This window comes from Melitaea cinxia, chromosome Z (genome assembly GCF_905220565.1).
Source record: "Melitaea cinxia chromosome Z, ilMelCinx1.1, whole genome shotgun sequence".
NCBI lineage: Eukaryota > Metazoa > Arthropoda > Insecta > Lepidoptera > Nymphalidae > Melitaea > Melitaea cinxia.
The window spans coordinates 11,133,631-11,154,056 of record NC_059424.1 but is presented as its reverse complement, the minus strand read 5'-3'; the positions used below and the strand labels follow the sequence as shown (position 1 = coordinate 11,154,056).

General features: G+C 36.0%; 1 protein-coding gene across 1 annotated transcript in view; it reads left to right on the top strand.

The window, feature by feature from the left end:
• LOC123669042 (5'-AMP-activated protein kinase subunit gamma-3-like) overlaps positions 1-20,426 on the top strand; it is a 59,754-nt gene that overhangs the window by 18,157 nt on the left and 21,171 nt on the right. Inside the window, exon 4 of the mRNA XM_045602706.1 lies at positions 18,805-18,942. Within this exon, the coding sequence (XP_045458662.1) occupies positions 18,805-18,942 (138 nt within the window). The remainder of the gene's footprint in view (positions 1-18,804; positions 18,943-20,426) is intronic.

Here is a 20,426-nt window from a genome sequence, read left to right as displayed (position 1 = left end):
AAGAAACTCACTGCATCTAATCAAAACGGATGATCGCTTATACGAGTACACGTTGCCTAATAATTATATTACGCGAATGCCAGAATATATTTTTTGAAAATTTTAATTTGTAATAAATTTTTAATCAAGATTAAAAATTGAGTTCAAGAGCAGTTGCAATATATTATTGAATACTAAAAGTGGTCTTTGGTCGAGACCTTCATCTCTTGAACTCGTTTCCAAGGTCTCAGTTTTTAAGCTTAGATGCACGTTTTTATTTCCTATTGTGTGTCGAATATGTATGTAGGGTGTCTTAAGAACACTTCAAAGATATTCTTTGCTTTTTGTATATTAATGAATAGGTACTAGTGGTTGCCTAGTGATCGAAATTCGACCAAAATTAAATTATAAGTTTGAACAAAAGTGTATATATATATATATATATATATATATATGCGTGTGTGCCTAATACGTACATGCTAGTGTGTGCAATATATTTTTTTATTGATTTAATGTATTTTTTATGCACAATTAAAAAAATATTAGCATTCTGCACGCCTTCTCTATATAAACTATAAGTATGCGAAATTTCATACTCCCCCGTCCGCGCAATTTTCGTAAAAAGTATTAATATCTAGATAATTTAATGCTTTTATTATTTTAAATCGTATCCATTTCTGATTGTTTTCATTGAGATTGAATTATTTGTACAGGGAAAATAATGGCAGTATTGGGACAAACTTTTCGATTTTGTTTTGTCGGCCACATTAACTACCGTTTGTTTTCTGTTATGTTTATTAAAATGAAATATTGTCCAATTATTTTTATTGAAACTGATACGATAGTAATAACATGAACGTTAATCTCATATTTTTAATTGATATTTAACGATAAATATATATCACAACATGTTTACCGTGATGAATCTTTAGAAAAGAGCATAACCTATAGACAATTATAATTATTTTGTAAATTATTTTAAGGCGTCTTTTAGGGTAACTGTAGTATATAATGTGATCGTTTAAGCTTCAATTTTCCTCATGTTTAGGGCAAGAGTAAAAGGACAACAAACATGTCAATATTGTTTCAGTTCTGTTCGATACAGTTTAGTGTATGTCAAAGGCCAATTGATGGACTAGGTTGATCAGGATTTAAATAGGACAACTGATACAGATTGAATGGCGTTTTCCTCGCTTGGTACACGAATTAAAAAAGTTAAACTGTGATATAAGCCAAAAACAATACGCGTAAAAATCGTGTAACTTGTAAGCGCTTTTTTCTGCATTTATCTTACTTACTGTTTCTGTTTTCTTTGTCACATTTGCCATTTCTTGTAATTCCCCCTTTACGTACAAACGCAGTCGAGAAATGAAATATACGAATGAAACAAATCAATGACGATGCGCCTTGCTAATGCTATAACATAGTATCTCGATATTGTCAAGATAGATATATCAACAAATAACTTACTACTTACTACATTAAGGGGGTGTGACTAGGCATAACCTGAGGGACTTTGTTTAATTGTATATGTCATGCATATGGCATGTATAAAACCTTGTATATGTATAATATTCCATATCTCAAGGATAAATAAAAAAAAAAAAAAAATACAAAGAGGATAAAAATAGTGGTGAAATAAAATGACAAGTTAGTCTCTATTTTTTTCTGTAACTTTTTGATATCCTTAGAGCCAAAAATATCAAAATAAGTTATCGTATTAGAAATTTTATTTTGTATACGGCTTATTTCCTTAACTATAATATTATTATGTATATATAACTAAAAAGATTTTTTAGCGAATGTGCTATTTAATAGACTATTAATTACTCATATTCGCGAAACTATTTTTTGAGACGTCTATGTAATAAATAATAACTGCCTAATCCTTGATCATGCGCGATAAAGATCTTTTTCTAGATTGTTTCTATATAATGACAAAACAAATGTCTACTGCCCTCAATACTAGCTGCCCGGAGAGACTTCGTTATGTCAAAAGCTAATTTTTTTTTTGTATTAAAACCTTCTGTGGCCTTGAGGAACATACAAAAAAAAATATCCAAATTGCTCGAGCCATTCTCGAGTTATGCGCTTAGCAACATTCATTTTTATTTATATAGAAATAGACATAGATAGAATATATTCGAAAACACACACGCTACAATTGTCTAGAGCAGGTTTCTTAACAGTGACGTCGGCAATACGACGTCACTATCATCAATATATATGTTTGTGTTATATGTCTTGTTAATTTCTTTCGGAGTAAAACTATTTTCCATAAAAATAACTTGATATTTCGATACACTAGATAACACATACTCTAATGTTAATACAATATTCATTAGAACAATTAGTATTGTTAACGGTACGACGACTCTAATAAGAATGATGCTAGCGCGATCGTCGCACCGTATTTATAGCGCCAGTCATCTTTTATATTAGTGACAGTCACCTATTAAATTTTTAAAGCGTTTTCGAACTGGCATAATAATATAATTAGTAACTACACGTACAAAGAGGCTTAAACACGAATCGTGTTGATACAATTTAAATAGAAGAAACTCGTATAAATGAGTTTTTGACATCAGAGTGTCACGCTGACCTATATTATTTTTAGAGATTTATAATTAAAATGTTGTTATACAAATGGTGATAAAAATAAATTGTGAAATATACGTGATAAAGAAAAACTACCAATTGAATGCCAGCGATAATTATAATCTATCCTATACAATGCAACATTTAGAAGTATGCATAGATAAATGTATTTGATGGATTTCGATAAAAAAATCCCCCGGTCTGTTTGTTTTACTTTCAGGAAAACGTCTATCGTAAGATAAAAATTATTATTTTGTTCAACAAATGTTATTAAAACAAACTTGTGTGAAGCTATTTTCTAACGAAACTGGATTTTTATTATCTGTTTTAAAACGTCACTTTGACGTTTGACTGTGTGTAATGTTGATGGTTATTGTGACACGGTCAACTTAATATTTCATCAGTCTTGTTGTTTTTATTTAGTTTATTTACAGAGCGTACTCAAATTTGAAATAAACACTTAATCAATTTTACAATGCGTTATAATATTGTACCTCAAAACCGGTGTCAACAGACCAAAGGTGTGATCATAGTTATTTTACTATACAATGTGATTTGAGCTAGTGTTCGTTCAATAAAGTTGTAAGTATGAATAAAAGTATCTTAATTGAAGTATTGCCAATCAATACTTCAAGTCTTGTAGACTCACTCTTCATTAGAAAGTCCTTTTGTATGATTTTAGAACTAGTATAACCTAAAAAATGGACTTCCTCTACATCTACATCTCTGGAACGTCATCTATAAGTACTCTAACGGTGAATGAAACTGCGGAAGATATAATAATATCTAATCTCATTACATTCTTCATATGTGAATATAAGAACTGGGTCTAAACACTCGGTAAACCAACAAATATTTGAAGTATCACTCTGAATACTAAAGAAACATTCTCTCGCGTAACGACGTGTGACCACAGGAAGAGCTGTCTTGTAATAACAGTACACATTTGTGTTTCTTTCATCCATAATGCTTACGTCTTTAACTTTTTCTTCATGCAGTATTTAATTGTAAATGTTAATAGAAAAAGAATATTTTAATGAATTGTACTTATTTATTTTCATCTGTACCAATTTTATAATTTCCTTTCCTATATTTTTTCATGCATAAACATAAATGTATATAAAAGGTTAATGATTGTAGTTTAAGTTACTGACACTGAGTTCGTGATATAATTGGATCAGGTGCAGTCTATATTTAGCTTAGTGAAATATACACATAGAGTAGTGAGTATCGGGTGCGATGTAGTCGCGTCTCCCCAGTATAGCGGGGTGGGCGTAGGCCGGCCAGTGTGGAACGCCAAACAGTGGCAGTGCGCGGGCGCCGATGCGGGCATACCGAGGAGCGAGCGTGGTCGGTTTCGAATCCGTCGCGGTTCGTAACGAACGCGTACCGGGCGCGAAGTGGCGCAGCGGCCGCGGCCCGCGCGCCGAACTGTTATAATTAGCTGTGAGCCGTGGGAGGCGCGCGGGCCGCTCCGAGTGGCGGCGGGCGATGCGCCGCCTGCGCCCTGCGCATGCTGCGCCTACATTACTACTCGGACAATCCTGCTCTCGCCGTCGAGGAAGACGACGAGTCCGTCTACTCTATCGAGCTAATCAAGGAGTTCGAAGCGGTTGGCCGAGCGTGGAAAGCGTTTCTCGCCGACTGGCTACTAAAAGGTGTGGGCTTGTTTACATCTCCCACGCTGACTCTGCGTCTGTCGTTTGTACGCGTGCTTTGATGTTTTCTCATTTCAATGTTGCAAACGTTATTTTATTGTGACACACTGATCACTCTCTTCACAACACTGCTAATCGGCATGTGCATACCTATATGTTATGACATCGTAATGTTATTTCCTAACTGAGTGAGCAGACTGCCATGGTAAAAAATACTACAAAACAAAGTTTTCGTTGTTATTTTTTTGTTTGTTCTGTATTTCGCCAATTTTACAATGAAAGGTCGATTTTAAAATGCTGTCGATTGTTGACATTGAATATTTTTTGTCGGGTCTGACAGGCAGCATTTGAGGTGTACTGTTAATATGATGTAAAAAAAAGTAAAATATGTTATGTTTTATCAACAATCTTATTTCCAGTTCCACACCTTATACATACCACATAGTATAATTATTCTCTTATGTAGATAGTAGATAAACATACGGGTTTTAACTTTTCGTGTATCTACTACGGATATAGTTCAGTGCCGATAATTTTTAAACCAAGAAAAATTAGAGTAGGATGAAACCCATTGAAAAAGAAAGAGAATACAACAAAATGAAAGGAAAAATAAATTACGGGTGATCCGAGGTCGGGTAAAAAATTGTTTATCTCGATTTCCGGCTAAATTACAAGTCCTCTGGAAATAAGCTCAATCGCAAAGTTGTAGGTCTTAAAAAGATCTACAACTTTTGTATTTACACTTTTTTCACAACTTAAAATTCATGTTAAAAAGTTCAAAAAACTATGGTTCGGTTATCTTTATCTTTTACATTTTTTGGTGAAAACTTACCTTTTTGTGTCTCAAACAATTTTTTTTTTCTTTACAATATTTATTTTTCCCCTTATTTTGACCTCAATATCGAAAAAGCACCATAATTTTTAATCGAAAATACTCACGTCAAAATAACAGCTTTTTTAAAAACGTCGGCTGGTTTTTGTTTGTTAAGACCTCTACTTTCTAATATGGTAAATGTTTTCAGAAAATGCATTTTCGTTGTATTCTGTTCCTTTTCCAATGGGTTTAATCCTACTATAATTTTTTTCACTTTTTACCATTTTCAAAGGTTAAGAGTGAGTCCAATATGCTTGAGGTCCTTTGGGATGTGATATTGTTCAATGAGATTGATGATTGTTACATTGTTGTCATTACCGGTTACTACTTCATTTTTTACGTGTCTGAATACGTTTTGATAACGGACAATTTAGCAAATGATTTTGGAGAAAAAATTAGTATCTAATCGCATACACGAAAATATTTCAATTTCATAACGTTGATAAATCAAACAACTTTTATTGATACTATTTTAGTAACAATATAACTTATGCTGCATTCTAAGCTTGTCCTACGTTTTGAAAAAGGCCTAGGCCCAACAGTGGGATGTTACAGGCTATCATGACTCGTGACTTTATGCTTATCTTTAGGTTTACCCATTTTATATACATAATTATATTTTATTTTACATCACAAGACGTTCGAGATGATGTTACCATGACATTACAGTCTATGGGATTAGTAGGTCTTGAGCGAAAATAAATAAACACTCGTGCTGTGATTATTCTGTGAGCTGTAAATAAAGTTTAACTAATCGATGGACGTTGCCAACGTTAAATTATTTAGAGTAATGGGTTTAATTAATAAGAAATATAACGATATCATTTTATATTTAAAACATTAAAATATTGTTTCTGGTCAGTAGTAAAAATCTACCCGGCAATTAATTATCTTCAGTTTTTAATTAAGTAGATAATCACGTATAGTATATAATCACTAAAGTCATATTTGAAGAAAAAATATAGGAAAACGGTAGAAGAGACTACAAGAATTCTATTACCACAACAGCTAATGAAGAAAGCACTGCTAGACGGTTTAAACTAGTTTAAAGTACGTACTGATCTGTAAAGGCCCACGTACCTGTTATTGTCATTGCAATTTTTAACTAGTGGTCGGCCAGTGGTCGAAATTCGACCATATTAATTTAAATTATAACTTTCATGGCAGTGTGTGTAATGTTGTTTTTTATAGCTTTAATGTGTAATATATGCCTAATAAAAAAATATATTGGTATTCTGCATTTCTTCTCTGTATAAACTATAAGTGTGTGATATTTCATACTCCTCCGTCCGAGCAATTTTCGTAAAAAGGGGTACAAAGTTTTTACTTCACGCAATATATAGATTATAAGTTTTTTCGTACTTATAATTTATTTTTCAAATAAAATGAGTATTACTAATATATATTAAAATCGGTTTTTTAATCTCCATATTGATAATCTGCTGTGTGGTTACGGCAATGAAGAATATAGTTACCCCCTCTCTTCCCGTGGGTGTCGTAAGAGGCGACTAAGGTACAACACAGTTCCACTACCACCTTGGAACTCAAAAAGCTGACCGAAGGCGGGATAATCATCCGCTGGCTTTGAAATATACAGGCCCAAGATGGGCAGCAGCGTCTTCGGTGCGACAAAGCTAGCCCCGCGGTCACCAACCCGCCTGCCCAGCGTGGTGACTATGGGCAACACACATTGAGTTCACGCCATTTTTGGCGCGAACTTGTGGAGGCCTATGTCTAGCAGTGGACTGCGATAGGCTGAAGTGATGATGATGATTATGATGATATTGATAATAATTTTTAATTTGACTTTTGCTCATCACGTAAACAAATATATCAATATTATGTATCTGAAACTAAAAGTACTAAAGTCTTGTGACCTATAATACTTCGACTAAGTTTTTAGACAAATTTTCTGAGATACATGTCAGCCATAAAGTAACTCTGATATATCAATCAGATGGTTGAAAAAAAAATACGTAATATTTTACAAACATTTGGATCGTATACTAGGCGCTTTATACATATAATATGAAACGTAGACACAATAAAATGTGGTGTGATTGCCAAACGCGCTTTGTCGTCGTTGGAATTTAAATAAAAATTATTTCGTGAATTTTATTAATGAATATAATTATGCATGTTCCCGAATTCAAACATTACATTCTTCGCACTAAGGCAGTGATGAGCGACTTAATATTGTCAGGTTAATTTATTATTGACAGTTAATTTAAAGTGTCAGGTCAAAGTCGACTCAAGAATTTCACTTAATTCCCAAAATTTACAGAAAGTAAAGTGTTTTTTAATATTTAATTAATTAAGTAAATTATTCCTATTAATTACAATTACTGGTTTTACTCGTGCCAAGAGAGCATAGACGATTTCGCTAATATCGCGAAGACACGAAAGATTCCAATCCGTGCGTCTAAACCTGTTGCGCTGGTGTTTGCGGGTTCGGTCCCCGCACGTGACAAACATTTGTATTGGCCATACAGGTGTTTGCCGTGGTCTGGGTGTTTTTGCAGTCCTTGTGGGTCTCCCTGCCGTGCCTCGGAGAGCACGTTAAGCCGTCGGTCCCGGTTGTTATCATGTACACCTGATAGCGATCGTTACTCATAGTAGGGTATATATCCGCCAACCCGCATTGGAGCACCGTGGTGGATTAAGCTCTGATCCTTCTCCTACATGGGGAAAGAGGCCTATGCCCAGTTGTGGGATATTACAGGCTAAAGCGAATGTTATTGTACATTAAATTATCATTGAAATAGTTGTACTCTATATATTATCTTTATAGTTATAAATTAATGGCACTGTAGAAATTGTCAAAAACGACCATATTGTGATGCCAAGGACTTATTATAACACATATTATGTAAGATTTTTAAAGAAAGATGTACTTTATAATAACCGTTACCGATTAGCCGCTTGGCTCTCGTTCCACTGAGTCCAGTGTGGCAAGTTGATATTTAGCTGAGCCGTCTTACAAGTGACTGTATATTCCATACATGATCGGACTTGAGCTTTATACAGCGCTAGAAGCTGTCCAGGCGTGAAATATTACTGAACCTTGTTAAAGATGCCAAGCTTTCTGACCGCAGTTCGCGCTTTGGACTCAATGTAATTGCCAAAGTTCAGAGGACTCCGTTTGGTGGAGAACAAACAAGCCTGCGTTTTGGCGGCGTTAAACGTGACCAGGTGCAATCACCCCATTGGGATACGTACCCTAGTATTGGTTCGTTCGCTCTACCATGACCTCTCTCTGAGAACGTATTACGTCCTTGTTGTCTTTTGCGCTGGACAAATATGTCTCAACAACCGTACTGTCATCTGCGTATCCAACAATGACTGGTTGTAGCATGTCGTTAATATGGAGCAGGAAAAGAGTTGCAGAGAGAACAGAATCTTGAGGGACTCGGGCGTTTATATCCATCAGGTCAGAGGAGCAGCCGTCGATGACCACTTTGATCGACCGTTCACTCAAAAAGTCTGAGATCTAGCAACAAAAGCCAGCAGGGAAGCTGCCGAAAGCTGGAAGCTTGCTAAGGAGACTTGCGTGCTAAACCCTGTCAAAGGCCTTCGAGATATCTAGTGATACAGCGAGCGCCTCACCTCGTTTCTCAATGGCTTCGCCTCAGCAGTGTGTGACATACACTTTCTTCTTTATCGTTCTAGGTTAAAGAGAGAGGTGGTCCAGGCGCATGAGAACAGGTGACAACTCAGCTGCACAGGCCTTTAGGACATGCGCAAGCGTCAGGTTGAGCGACATGTCGTAGAATGGGATAAAGTATTCTATTCCCTGCCGAATCAAGTCTGTAACTGCCTCAGCCGAGCACGAGGGGTCACCCGAGGAAAAACAGACTTGCCGCCAAGGGAAAGATGCATAGAAATGCCGTATCTCTTCCTAGTCTGCTAACTCATATCGCTATACCCATCTTGGGCCCCTTGGACAGTTGTCCGGAGGAGAGAAAATCGACACGAATTTCATCAGACAGTGGTTGGATGATCCCAGCGGGGCAGATACTGAGACCGAGTGTTTGGTTGGATATATGTAGTCAGCAGAAGGTCCAGGCAGTTGGCTGTATGGCTAGCGATATCCGGTTCTCGCGTTGCAACAAAAAACAAGTTCCGCCATTGGATACCGTTGCTTTGCTTTGTCTGCCATCTCTGTAAGGTAATCGAAGAGCCTGGTTTTCTCCTGATTTCCACTGTGCGACCGATAAACACAGGCGTAGACAGTTTTGCCCACGCCGGTGTCTACTAAAACCCACAATGAGGAGAACCCTGTTGCTTCAAAGCACCGGACTCGCTTATAGCAAATGTCATCGCGGACGTACACACATACCTCAGAGTGTTCCTTGAACTTATGTTCTAATGAGGTAACATGGGTAGTTGAGGTATGACGCATCCGCTGGACATTTAATTTGCGCCTCCGTTAAGAAAAACAGTTGCGGCTTCGCAGTCTCGAGGTGGTGGTGGACCGGGTCAATGTTGGAATGCAAATCTAGGATCACCTAGGATAATCTAGGAGCACCTTCAGTAGGAGTTTTTCAACTTTTTTCTTTATTTGAGCTTTGTTTATGTTGAGAAGTGATGACGAAGAAACAGTTGGATGTCAAGGCGCAGCTTGTACCATGCGGGTTCCTTGGGCTAAGCCAACCATTGGAGAGCTCATCTGGAGACTGCGGGGACGCCCGAGCCCTCCTGGAAATCGCCAACGGGTCCTCCCAACCAGTCGCCAACTGGCACGGTAGAGCTATCCCAAGATTTTTCGTGAGTAGGCGGGGCAGCCTTTGTCACATGGCTGGCGCGCTAAGGCACCCAACTGCCTGCGGTCGGTCAACGGCCTCGGATCGTGTCCGTGCCTCAGATTCCGCTACCCTCCATGAGCTACCGGGGACGGTGTCGCTTTAGATTCCGAAAACTGAGCCAAGCTGCGCAATTGACACTCTTCCATCTCCCAAAGGCACTGGTACTCCCGCACACAGATGGAACGCAGCAAGCTGCTTGGCGCGTGGTTTCGGCGGGAGGGTGGTCGCTGCCAGGAGGCCCCTTGCGGGACCTACCACCACGTTGTGTGGGGGTCGTTCAGCCGTCGCCAAAAACAAGTTAGTGGCGCCGTTGCCCAGGATGGACCGCTGGTACATATTATACAAGTGTAGTCTTTGACAACAGGACCTTAATAATGTTCAAACTTATTATTTAAATTAATTATGGTCGAATTTCGACCACTGGGCGGCCACTAGTATAAAAATTAATCTCTGAAATGTATGTGCGCGTATAACTTCCGAACGACTGCACAAATTCGAATAAATCTTATTATGTTGTATAAGTTATTGCAAAGACAAGGTGTTTATATACATTTTTTCTTTATTCGTGCTATAAGACGTTGCTTCATACCAAACTTCAAGATTCTGAGTTCACGGGAAGTACCCTGTAGGTTTTGATTCCCTTGCGAGTGTCGAAAATATGCAGCATATACGGCCGTGTCTATTGATTGCGTTGGCTTAGAAGTTTAATTTTTTTTTTCGCAACTCCAAGGAACAGTAGACTTGAGTATTTGATATGAAATTCAGCTTGTAACCTCCACGCATTCCTGAGAAAAATAGTCTTGACAGACAGACGAACAACAAAGTGACCCTATAAGGGTTCCGTTTTTCTTTTGAGGTATGGCACCCTAAAAACGGGATAAAAATGTCATTTAATTAAAATGAAACTAGCTCTATTCGTTATTAACAATTAACAATTTACATTATGAACGTATAATACAATATAAATAAAATACATACACATGCATTGCATATGTCGTCTATACGTTTTCGTCTACTTGTAGTTCTAATGTATTTTAATTTATGATGCGGTGATTCGTAGGAGTGAATTTTATTGATAGAGCTATTCTACAATAAGGTATGTCAATGTTCTCATTATAAAGTCATTTAGGATAATTAACTGGCGACTCTTTCGAGTTGTTGACTGCAGTCCAACATCTTAGAGCTGCTACTGGTGTGGTAAAGTCTTATCTATGTCTATATTTACACTTGTTTCCTAGTTACCACTTATGTTCTACTTACAATATACACTTAGCCTATGTTACTGTTATTAAGGGTTTTTTTTCAATATATTAATTTATATATAGTTATTATTATTATTTATCTATTTATTATTATTTTTTTTTATTTACTTTCATCCTACTATATTAAATACACCTATATAATTATACATCTATCTCTACTTTATTTGTATATTAAACGCTGCACTGTGTCACTAATTCATAGACCCGGACCCCACGCCTGCTCCCAGCATCTTCAGCAGAGCCCTTGCTAGCGACATATCACGCTTGTAGATGGTTTTTCTTTAAGATCTTTGGCAGCTTCGACCGTCGTGTTAACTACTATTTCTACATTCTCATCGAAGTTTCTGACTATGTGTGTGTTCTTCCGCACCCAGGCACCCATTTCAATTGCCAACCCACGAGCCCACGAGCCCCTGAAATGGATTTTGTAAGATTTTTAAAGCCATCTAAGCATCCTGTCATCCAGCATTACTCTCGTGCACTTGGCAACCGCCAAAACCGGGTCTCTCACAGGTGTTAAAAAATTTTGTGGCATGTTTTCTCGCCCCGCAGCCTCAACCGTGCCCATAAAACCACCTGTGCCGCTATATGCTGCCACATATTTTCCTGACATGTGCCCTGTGTCAGCCATATTTAATAACAACACGTTCCAGGTTTGATAACCTGGAACGTGTCGTTATTAAATATGGTTGACTCTGCCTCATCGAGCAGCACCATAAGTAGGTTTTTGTTGCCTCGCTTTTAGGCCTGCAAGATCTTTTTGCACGTGGCCATGTTAACTTCTCGATTAGCTTTTACTAAGGCTAGGAAAACAAACAATGCGTTAACAGCGTAGTCTAGCGGGCTCGATGCCGGTCTCAGCCTGGGTGGAATCACTTGTCCCTTATCGGCCCTAGTTCGAGGAGTTTTCGGCTTAACCGGTTTTTCTGGATGGTCAATCCTTAGAAACTCTTATACTCTGTAGGTCCGTTGATGTTGAAGGTCGAGGCGCACGGCGAGACGAATTAAATGTCGTCTTTATTGGAGAGACCAACCTGTGGATGGAATTCTGCAGTACCACCAAGCGGGTATCGAGAATTTGCCTATTGCTATTTGGTCATGGAAGTGGTGGTGTGTGATCTCTGTGCCGCTATTTTTAGTTGTAGGCGCTTGGATTCGCTCAGTGGCGGCTCACTGAGAACCGGCCTTATAACTGGGGACGATGGCTTAATCTCTGTCGATAAATATGTTAGAAAATCTGTTATAAAATCACATATCAATAACTAACCAGCCATTACTTTGATAAAATTCTATAAAATGTATATTATATGTTACCACGTATATTATATGTTAACATTAGTCATCACAATTATGATCTTATCTTTCAGACACCGTTACAATTATCCTGACACTATCTAGTGTAATCTTATTTTAAGCAAACGTACTATGCTGTGTACTAATAGCCGTTTTTATTTTTTAACCGACTTCCAAAAAAAGGAGAAGGGTCTCAATTCAATTTTATTATTTTATGTAATACTTCAGAACTTTTGACTGCGTTGACCGATTTTGATGATTTGTTTTTTAATCGAAATTTCGTGCGTGTTATGTGGTTCCGTTTAAATTTAATTGATATCTAATAGTAACTTTTCGAGTTATCTATACATATAATAAAATGGTAGGAAATATGTACGATTTTATTTTTGTGTTATCCACACATTAGGAATTCTAAACATTTTTGAATATCATATCAAAAATTGACCGCTCCAGCGGGATTCGAACCCGCGTCTCCGACTGACCGTGTCGGCGCTCTAGCCGATTAAGCTATGGAACGATGTACCCGCTAGAGCGAAATTTTTGATATGATGTCAGTCGGAGTCGGAATATTTTTTTAAAAGAATACTTAATCGATATTGAAGCCAAAAATCTAGTTTTTAGAATTTTTGTCTGTTTGTCTGTATGTATGTCCGGGATAAACTCAAAAAGTACTGCATGGATTTACTTCAAATTTGGCACGAATATTATTAAGAAGTCGGGTCAACATTATAGGCTACATATTATCACGCTATCACCTACGGGGAAAGAGCAGTGAACCTTTATTTCTTCAACGCATTCTGTAACAACGTGTAATCTAACGACGCATATTTGAATGTTGTTGTTATTATGTTAATAACCATGTCATAAGCTAGCCTCACACTATAAATTAAGACATTCTGTAGTATATTTAGTATCAGCATTGCACCCGTGCAAAGCCGGGGCGGGTCGCTAGTTTATAATAATGCGTATTTACTCGACAATTTTTTAGTCAACCGACGTTGTATTTATACCGTTTAACTTTTCACTGGAAAACTGATTTTAATCGAAAAATGATGCTTGTCGTGTGGTCCCACTAAAATTTTATCGAGATCTGATGACTACTTTTTAGTAATCTCTGATAACACGCATTTACTTGACTATTGGTTCGTCTACTTACATTAAATTATTTGTCATTGTAAATAATAATAATAATTTTAAATACTATATAATTTTTTAAATCTTTCGAAAAATAATATTATTTATAAGACTATAACAGTTATATTGTGACTTATTAGGCGGAAAAGTGACACAATTTACAAAAAAGACACGTGTCACAAAAATCGTCGATAGGCGGTGATAATCCGGAGAATGTCGAGCAATGATGTGTAATAACAGTGTCCCGTAGACAGTCTTTTCAGTTGTGAGTTATTGAAGTAAATGCTAACCACTCAAATTCATGAAATAGTCGCGGTGAAGTGAAGTATAGTAAGCAAATTTTGTTTTGACGGCATTCATCTCTTATATCTCCTTATAGTTGTACTTGTTAAATGCTATGTAACATAATTGTTGAGCACACGTTTGCGAACATATAATTGTGAAAACGTACATACTTCTTTTGTGTCTGCCATTGTTGACAAGCAATATAAATAGGTCACATCGTAACAGGACGGTATTACTCCAAGGTCGAAAATAGGTTTATGATTAAGTGTTGATATTAACTGTACTTAATTTCGTCTTAAAAATATATTTACATATTTTTGAATTATAAGAAAACTGAAATTAAAGTTAACTACATCTAGTTTCAGTGCAAAACAATTGTTACTAAAATTAGTTTATAACGTCTTATTATAAACACATCAAATATTCAATACCACGGCTCGCCCTGGCTTTGCACTGGTGCCATGCTGATGCCAAATATAAAATTGGGACTGGCGTGTCTTTGTAGGACAAAAGTCCCTAAAATAAATAAAAGAAAAAAATAAAATAAACTAAATATAATATATATATTATATGCGTAAAAAATGTGTTCAGTAACGACATCATATTAAAAACCTCTAAAACTATCAGTATTCCTCTACTATATATTATGTATGTATTATACTTATAAACCTTCCTCTGGAGTCCTATTTACTAAAGAAAACCGCATCAAAATCGGTTACGTATTTTAAAGATCTAAGCATGCAGACAGCGGGAAGCGACTTGGTTTTATACTATGTAATGATTAATTGAACAATGAGCTAATGTTGTATTTTATTTTTCACATGTCTGTATTTATGTATATTTAAATGTAATTATATTATTAAAATAGACGTAAGCATACATTTAAAACATCTACATAGGTACGCGGTAATGTCGATTTGTAGGTGATATTAATGCGACATTCATTTTATACTTCATTATTAAAATCTATATTATATCTTATACTATTAAACGAGCAATTCTTGTATATATATATAATCTGAATCTCGGAAACGGCTCCAACGATTTTCATGAAATTTAGTATACAGGGGATTACGGGGGAGATAAATAAATCTAGCTAGGATTCATTTTTAGAAAATGTCGTTTTATCCCTGTTTTTAGGCAATGAAAAAATGGCTACAATATCGTTAGAATAAGAAGGTAAATTTCGCATCTGTCAATAAAGTTGTAATACCTCAGGGGAAATCAGCCGATCGCGCTCGGCCGAAAAGATCATGGTTCGAATCCTCACGTATTCCAGATCGATTATCGTTTTTTTTCTTTTTTTTTCTAAAAAAAAAAAATCGAAAAATAATATTCATATTTTATCAATATGTAATTCGTATTTAAATATGATTTTCAAAAAACACGATTTACTAAGAATACCGAGCTAAGCTCGGTCACCCAGGTCCTAAATATAAAACGCCCAAGACTTTGTTTGCCTGTTAGTTTGTATGTTAAGGCGATCGGAACCGAGTATACGGAAATCACCTAGAGATGTTTCATACTTTTAGATTATGTATTGTTTGATTTAAATTACTACAATAAATTCTATTTTAATTGATTGCGATAAATCAAAGATGAATTAATTTTTCAACAATAAGCCACAAAGGCGGATCACAGATGTCTCAGTGGTTAATAGGTGTAACGGTGGGTAGCGACCACCGGCTATTACGAGGTATTCTGAATTATGCCTCCGAAAAGAGCGGGCCCGCTTGATGAAACCTCTCCGACCTTATTTGCCCCAAATGCTATGTGGCTCTGAGTGCTCTGACGATTACCCTTCGGCGCGGGGTAAGTTAGGGAGATGTAATATTACCGAAATTGTTTACCACTGCGCTCGAGGATATCTTTAAAACCTTGGATTGAGGGGAACGAGACACCATAGTCAACGATGAATACATCCCTCACTTTTGTTTCGCCAACGAAATCGTCATCTTTGCGGAGACGTCGGATGAGCTAGGCCAAATGCTGGACGGCCTAAACGAGTCCTCCCGACTTCCAAGTCATACTGAGACCGGTATCGGTCGATGGTACCTTTCTCAAAGTTGTTCAGGATTATGCCTACCTAGGCCACATCATCCAACTAGGCCGAAACAACTTCGAGATGGAAGCTGGTAGCGGGATTCGGTTGGGTTGGTATTGCTATACGTCTACTTCGTCGAGTCTTCACTTCGAAGATTCGGTTATGCTTGGGGTCTCTCTCTAAGATAGGATCAGACATGAGACTATCCGCGAGAGAAAGAAAGTAACCGATATAGGCCTTAGAATTAGCAAGTTGAAGTAGCAGTGTGCTGGTCACCTGTGTCGCAGGACCGATGGCCGCTGGAGGAGTCGTCTCCTGGAGTGGAGACCGCGTATTAGCAATAGTAGTGTGGGAAGCTTATGTCAAGGAGTAGACTGCGATAGGCCGAAGTGGTGGAAGCTATCACTTAGTACAATACCCTTTGAATTAGCGTCGATGACAGAAAATGTCAATTCAAATGTAAAATAATTGTGCTATCGCGTTATCACTGTGTATTGAGGCAAAATCCGCCTCAATATACAGTGATAACGCGTAGAGCGCTCTGTTGGTTTAATTAGTGTTAAGTTTGATGTTTATTTAATACCGTATTTCGTTATACGAGTGTAACTTGAGCTTTAAATGTCAAGCAAGCTTTGGGTGTGAGAAGTAGTTATTTATAGAAAGATTATCCTATATAAATATCTAAACCTTTACACAGGCTGAAAAGTTTTTATATTGAGGTTTGTTATTTTCAACATTTTGATATTTATATGAAGAAGGTGCTGTCTATCCTTGATTATGCTGATGTATGCTACCTGGATGTGACTGAGAAGCTACTTAGAAAGTTAGAGCAACTCCAAAATCTTGCCATAAGATTCATGTTCGGCTTGCGAAAATTTTGATCGCATCACTCACTTTCGTGCACAGTTAAAATGGCTCCCTATTCGTCTTCGGCGTGATGTGCATATCCTGTCTACTTTTTTTAATATCCTTCATGATCCAAATGCTCCATCGTATCTTCGATCCAGATTTCACCTACTGCTCTCTCCTACTCTCCTCCTTTAAATATAAATTAAAGAAACACTTGCTTTCACTAGCTAATATGTAATCATCTGTATAGAATGACTGTATTTACTTATATATTATAGTGAGTATGTATTGTACATGTTTATGTATATAAGTGTATTTGTATTTTGGTATGAAATTTATATGTATAGGTTAGTATGTACTCGTAATATGTTACATTTTTTAATATGTATAAATTTTATTATCTTTTATTTTATTTTTATTTTTGGTGTTTTTTCTTCTTCTAAATAAATACTTATTGCACTGTTTGCCTCGATATATGGAATCTGGGGGCACGGTAGTGCCCCCGCCAAGACGAACCAAAAAAAAAAAAAAAAACGATAAGCACTACCTATCTTTTCTCGAAGTGCTTCGTCGTTTTTTTGAACCCTCATAACTTGGGTTTGGATTATACTAGATAAACAAAATTCTGGGGATATGATGTCAATAGTGAACTTATTAAATATATAAAGTTCCAATTGCATAGCTCTTATACTTTAGATTTTATTGATATCTAAAAAAACCCGATTTCGTCACTCACTGATGATCACCAAAATTCTTAGAGTACTTCCTGAAGTCCCAGAAAGCTGAAATTTGGTATGTAAGTTAGTATTAGTACACAAACAACAAAAAAATTCTAAAACTTGGAACTTTTACCCCCAATCCCTTAAACTAGGGGATGGAAGTTTGTATGAGACTTCCGCAAATTTTGATGCTAGAGGTCTGAAAATTGATATAGGGACTCCTTGTTATTAATAATAATAATAAAATACATAAAAAATAAAAATCGGTTATTAGTTTATGTCGAAAATTTACATTTTGTAATTTTGATATTGAAGTTTTGGCGGAGATCACCGTTTGCATATCAGTTCAACATAAAATCAAAAACAGCGTGCTTAAACCGAATATGGTGAAGATTGGATGATATTTATGGTATAAAATATGTCGGAGGTAAAATGCAACTATAATATTGTCATAAGCAACTTACAAAAAGAAGTGAAATCCCACCAAAAACATTTTCATGTAAAATGGGATCACTTATTCGTTGACTAGAAGAAATCTCTTTCAGAGATAAGTCCACCTTTGCATAAACCTTACTATTATTTTATGTTTCGGTATGTGTTTGGATGCAATAAAGTATATAATAAGGTGTAAAGAAAAGTAGTAATAAGTAGTAGCTACTCTGTGAGGTCTGGTGTGAAAAAAAATAAATAAAGTAGGTACCTCATTTTACGTACACGCGTGTCTTGCATATATTAAAATTTTTACCTATTCGGATAACGTTATTATCTTTTTTTTATTTGCCATTCTAATATAACATTTTTATATTAAATTTGCTCATAATGCTTTCCAAGCCACACGTATTTTTAACAAAAACGATTTTTTGTGACATTTTTAATACTTAATCGGGTATTTCTCAAGTTTATGTAATATCATTTTTATTATTAATTTTGCTTATAAATAGGAATTAATATATTTACTTTAAATTTTACTTTATTAGTAAAGTTGTATTCTTTTTTCTACTAATAACTAAATTTCAAATAAGTACGTACGTTTTTATTCATATTTTTTAGCCTTGCGTTGGTTTTTAGAATAGAAGAATATCTTAATATGTAAAATAAGAATATCAATTGATTTAGCAGTAGTTGTCGATCACTCCCGATGGTATTAACATTTTAAAATATCAATTTAAAATGGTATAAATATAGCCATCAGTATTTTAATGGTGGTGAAAGAGGAATGGAGCGTTTGATAATAATTACTTCTTACTACATCTACGTTTTGCATTTTTTCACTGTATGTAACACATCTGTTTATCTTTTTGCAGAGGAAGATGAGTCGCAGATATTTGTGAAATTCTTTAAGTTCCACAAATGCTACGATCTGATCCCGACGTCCGCTAAACTGGTGGTCTTCGACACTCAGCTGCTCGTGAAGAAGGCCTTCTTTGCTCTGGTTTACAACGGTTAGTGATACGAAGTTCAGGTTATATGTACTGTATATATAGATTGATAATTTATTAATATTAAATGATATAAAATTCAAGAAATTTAAACGTAACGTCTTTATGTCGAGCAATTTTCTCTGGCTTTGACGGTGATGCAATATTAGAACTTTAACAGACTATTTTACCATCTTCGTTTTTTAAAATAAAATATTCTGAACGCATTTGTTCGTCATAGATACGAGTTCTTTTTGCTTTGCTTTTATGAGAATTTTTATTAGGCACAAGTTTATCTCAACAGAGGTAAATAAAAGGTATTGTGTTATTAAGCTTCAGCCTGTAATATCCCACTACTGGGCACAGGCCTCTTTTTTCCTATGTAGGAGAAGGATCAGAGCTTAATCCACCACGCTGCTCCAATGCGGGTTGGCGGATATATTCCCTACGACGAGTAACGATCGCTATCAGGTGTACATGATAACAACCGGGACTGACGGCTTAACGTGCTCTCCGAGGCACAGTGGGTAGACCCACAAGGACTGCACAAACACCCAGACCACAGCAAACACCTGTATGGCCAATACAAATGTTTGTTATGTGCGGGGATCGAACCCGCAACCGCCAGCGCAACAGGTACAATCCATGGCTGTAACCGTTGCGCCAACGCGGCGCCGTGTTTTTGTTTATTGTGCTATTGTTTATAATTAATCCAAAAGTAAAGATTAAATATCAATGACAACAATGAAAACTATATCAAAACAAATGATTTTCTAGGTAATCATTTAATATTCTTCTTATTCTTGGTAATGAAGTGGCTATCGAATTGCCGCTTAAGTTTATAAACAGTATCCAAATTGAAAATTGGAATTTCCATTGATTTTATTATGATTATCTAACGAAGCGTAAGCCGTTCATTTAAATAGGTCACACTTGACGTCAAATGTTGTTTCGTTTAAGATCACTGTTTATTTATATTTTAGACAAATAAATTAATCAAACATTAATCTTATTTTTACCAGATTATGCATATTTTTAACTGGATTATGCTACAATAATGACATACAAATACGTATACATATACTCGTATGTAGAAAAAAAATAGAGTTGTTTGAATAGTCAAGTATTCTAATCCTATTTCGTAGTGTGATTAACATATTTTGTTCTATGTATATGATAAGATTAGATAGCTGAGGGGAAAGTTCGTTTGTTTAACCGCAGATAACTTTTTGACGCATTATTAATGGGCCTTTAGTTTGTAACCAATCAAACTTTGAGCAAACACCTAAAATATGCTACTCTGTTAGTACAATATCCAAAAAAAAAAAACATACGTCTAAAGAGTCTAAAGCCAAGGTCTAAGTCTAAGAGTGTATGTTAGAGATATATATTTATTTATTTTCTAGAGTATCGTGTATGGTATAAGCACTTTTCAAAGCACTTTTCAAAATATTACGAAAAATTCTTCAAAACAAAAAGAAAAAAGAAAAACAATAAAAATAAAACCG